The following is a 1732-nucleotide window of genomic DNA, read 5'->3' on the forward strand; positions in this document are numbered from 1 at the left end:
TCACTGAAATATACTGCAACACACATACATTGAAGACTGTATACTCTAACAATTTGGTACGCTTTGGCCTACCTGATGACTGGAACGGCATGGTTTCTTGGGCCAGGGTTTCTACAAGGCGAGATCCGCTTGATGGACGGCTTAGGATGTTCATCACCACATGCTAAGTTGGCCATACACGAGCAACTGATTCGTGTTCTTAAGTAAGCCTAAATGTTCAGCTTGAGCTGAGTCATTTTCTCCATTTGAAATCAGGAGTTACAGCTCGACCTACGTGGGCCGTGTATGTCTGATTCTCTACTGCCTGAGACCTTTCTTCGACTAGATAATGTCTCTCTGCCGACTACTATATCCTTGAGAAGCACATGTCGCCTTTCAGGTGATGGATTTGATCATATTAATAAGATGATCAAATCCACCTATAGGATGGCCTTTTTAAAAAAAAAATTATTTATTTATTTTATAGCCATTCAATTTCCAAGCATTGGATGGTATTATTAGGATGGCCTAATAAAATTGATGCTTTCACACCATAAGCTATCCATGATGGGCCCTATTGCATAGAAATATCATTTAAAAAAAAAACTAAAACCCATTTTATACAAATGATCTCAACTGTACATTGTATAGGCTATTAACCTGATGGTAGGATGATCCGATCACTGTGATTTTTTCAAGGCAGGCCATGAAATATATGATGAATGTAATGGACAGTCCAGATCTTATGATGGGTGTCCAAAGATCTTCGATTGAACTCAATAACATCATGTGAGACAATTCTTAAAAAAAACTAAGAAAACACCACATGCTTATACTGTAAGAAACATGACTGTGATTTGAGGGCTATTTCCTTCTTCCCAGTATTAGAAAACATGACTCATTTTCACAATTCAATTCACTTGTGCATCCAAACGCGACCTTATTCATGTAATTTTTATTTTTTTCTCTAAAAAATTTAAAAATAAAAATAATATAAACTACACAAAACTTCATATTGTAGAATTTCAATTGTTGGGTTATAGTGGGAAATACAAAATATAAAATTTACATACCAAACAAATCTAGGCTCTTGAGACGTCCAAATGGGCCACACGGTAACGTTCCTCATTCAATTCACTTGTGCATCCAAACACAACCTTATACATGTAATTTTTATTTTTTTCTCTCTCAAAAATTTAAAAATAAAAATAATCTAAACTACACAAACTTCATATTGTAAAGTTTCAATTGTTGGGTTTTAGTGGGAAATACAAAATATAAAATTTATATACCATAGAAATCTAGGCTCTTGCGACATCCAAACGGGCCACACAATAACGTTCCTCATTCTCTCATCGAAGCCTTACACTTCAACACCAATGCAAGCACCATGAGCAGCGCGGCGATCCCACATGAAGAGCCCCCGACTCTATGTATCCAGTAAGGGTCCAGCCTCGCGTATCTACGGTCCAAGAAGCGTGACAGGTTTATGGCCATGATCAAGGTGATAAGTAATAGAGGAAGCCAGGCGACCGGGACGCTGGTCCCCTCACACGGCTCGGGCTCATCAGACGGCTCCCAATCGATGTAGAGAGGCGAAATCACGGCAATGATCGCGACAGCTATGGCCAGTAGCCTTTTAGTGGAAGAAGGCCGGCCACCCATGCAAGCCCAACTGAGGTTTATGTTACTCACTTGCAAGCTTAGTAGAGTTTTCCAATAGGATTTTTGATGTTATATAGGAGGGATGTGA

At 38.9% G+C, this 1732-nt stretch overlaps 1 protein-coding gene across 1 annotated transcript; it reads right to left on the reverse strand.

Annotated features, from left to right (window-relative positions):
- Positions 1-1077: 1077 nt before the first annotated feature.
- On the reverse strand, positions 1078-1732 carry LOC131252175 (uncharacterized). The gene is made up of 2 exons (XM_058253040.1): positions 1272-1732; positions 1078-1136 (listed from the first exon to the last, which is right to left on the reverse strand). Exon 1 carries the CDS (start codon positions 1642-1644, stop codon positions 1324-1326), a length of 321 nt encoding a protein of 106 aa, XP_058109023.1. The 5' UTR covers positions 1645-1732; the 3' UTR covers positions 1078-1136; positions 1272-1323.

Source organism: Magnolia sinica, chromosome 7 (genome assembly GCF_029962835.1).
Source record: "Magnolia sinica isolate HGM2019 chromosome 7, MsV1, whole genome shotgun sequence".
In the NCBI taxonomy this organism is placed as follows: Eukaryota; Viridiplantae; Streptophyta; class Magnoliopsida; order Magnoliales; family Magnoliaceae; genus Magnolia; species Magnolia sinica.

Excerpts from the sequence above, each read along its gene's own strand:
- LOC131252175 (XM_058253040.1), bottom strand. The coding sequence starts at position 1,644 with ATGGGTGGCCGGCCTTCTTCCACTAAAAGGCTACTGGCCATAGCTGTC.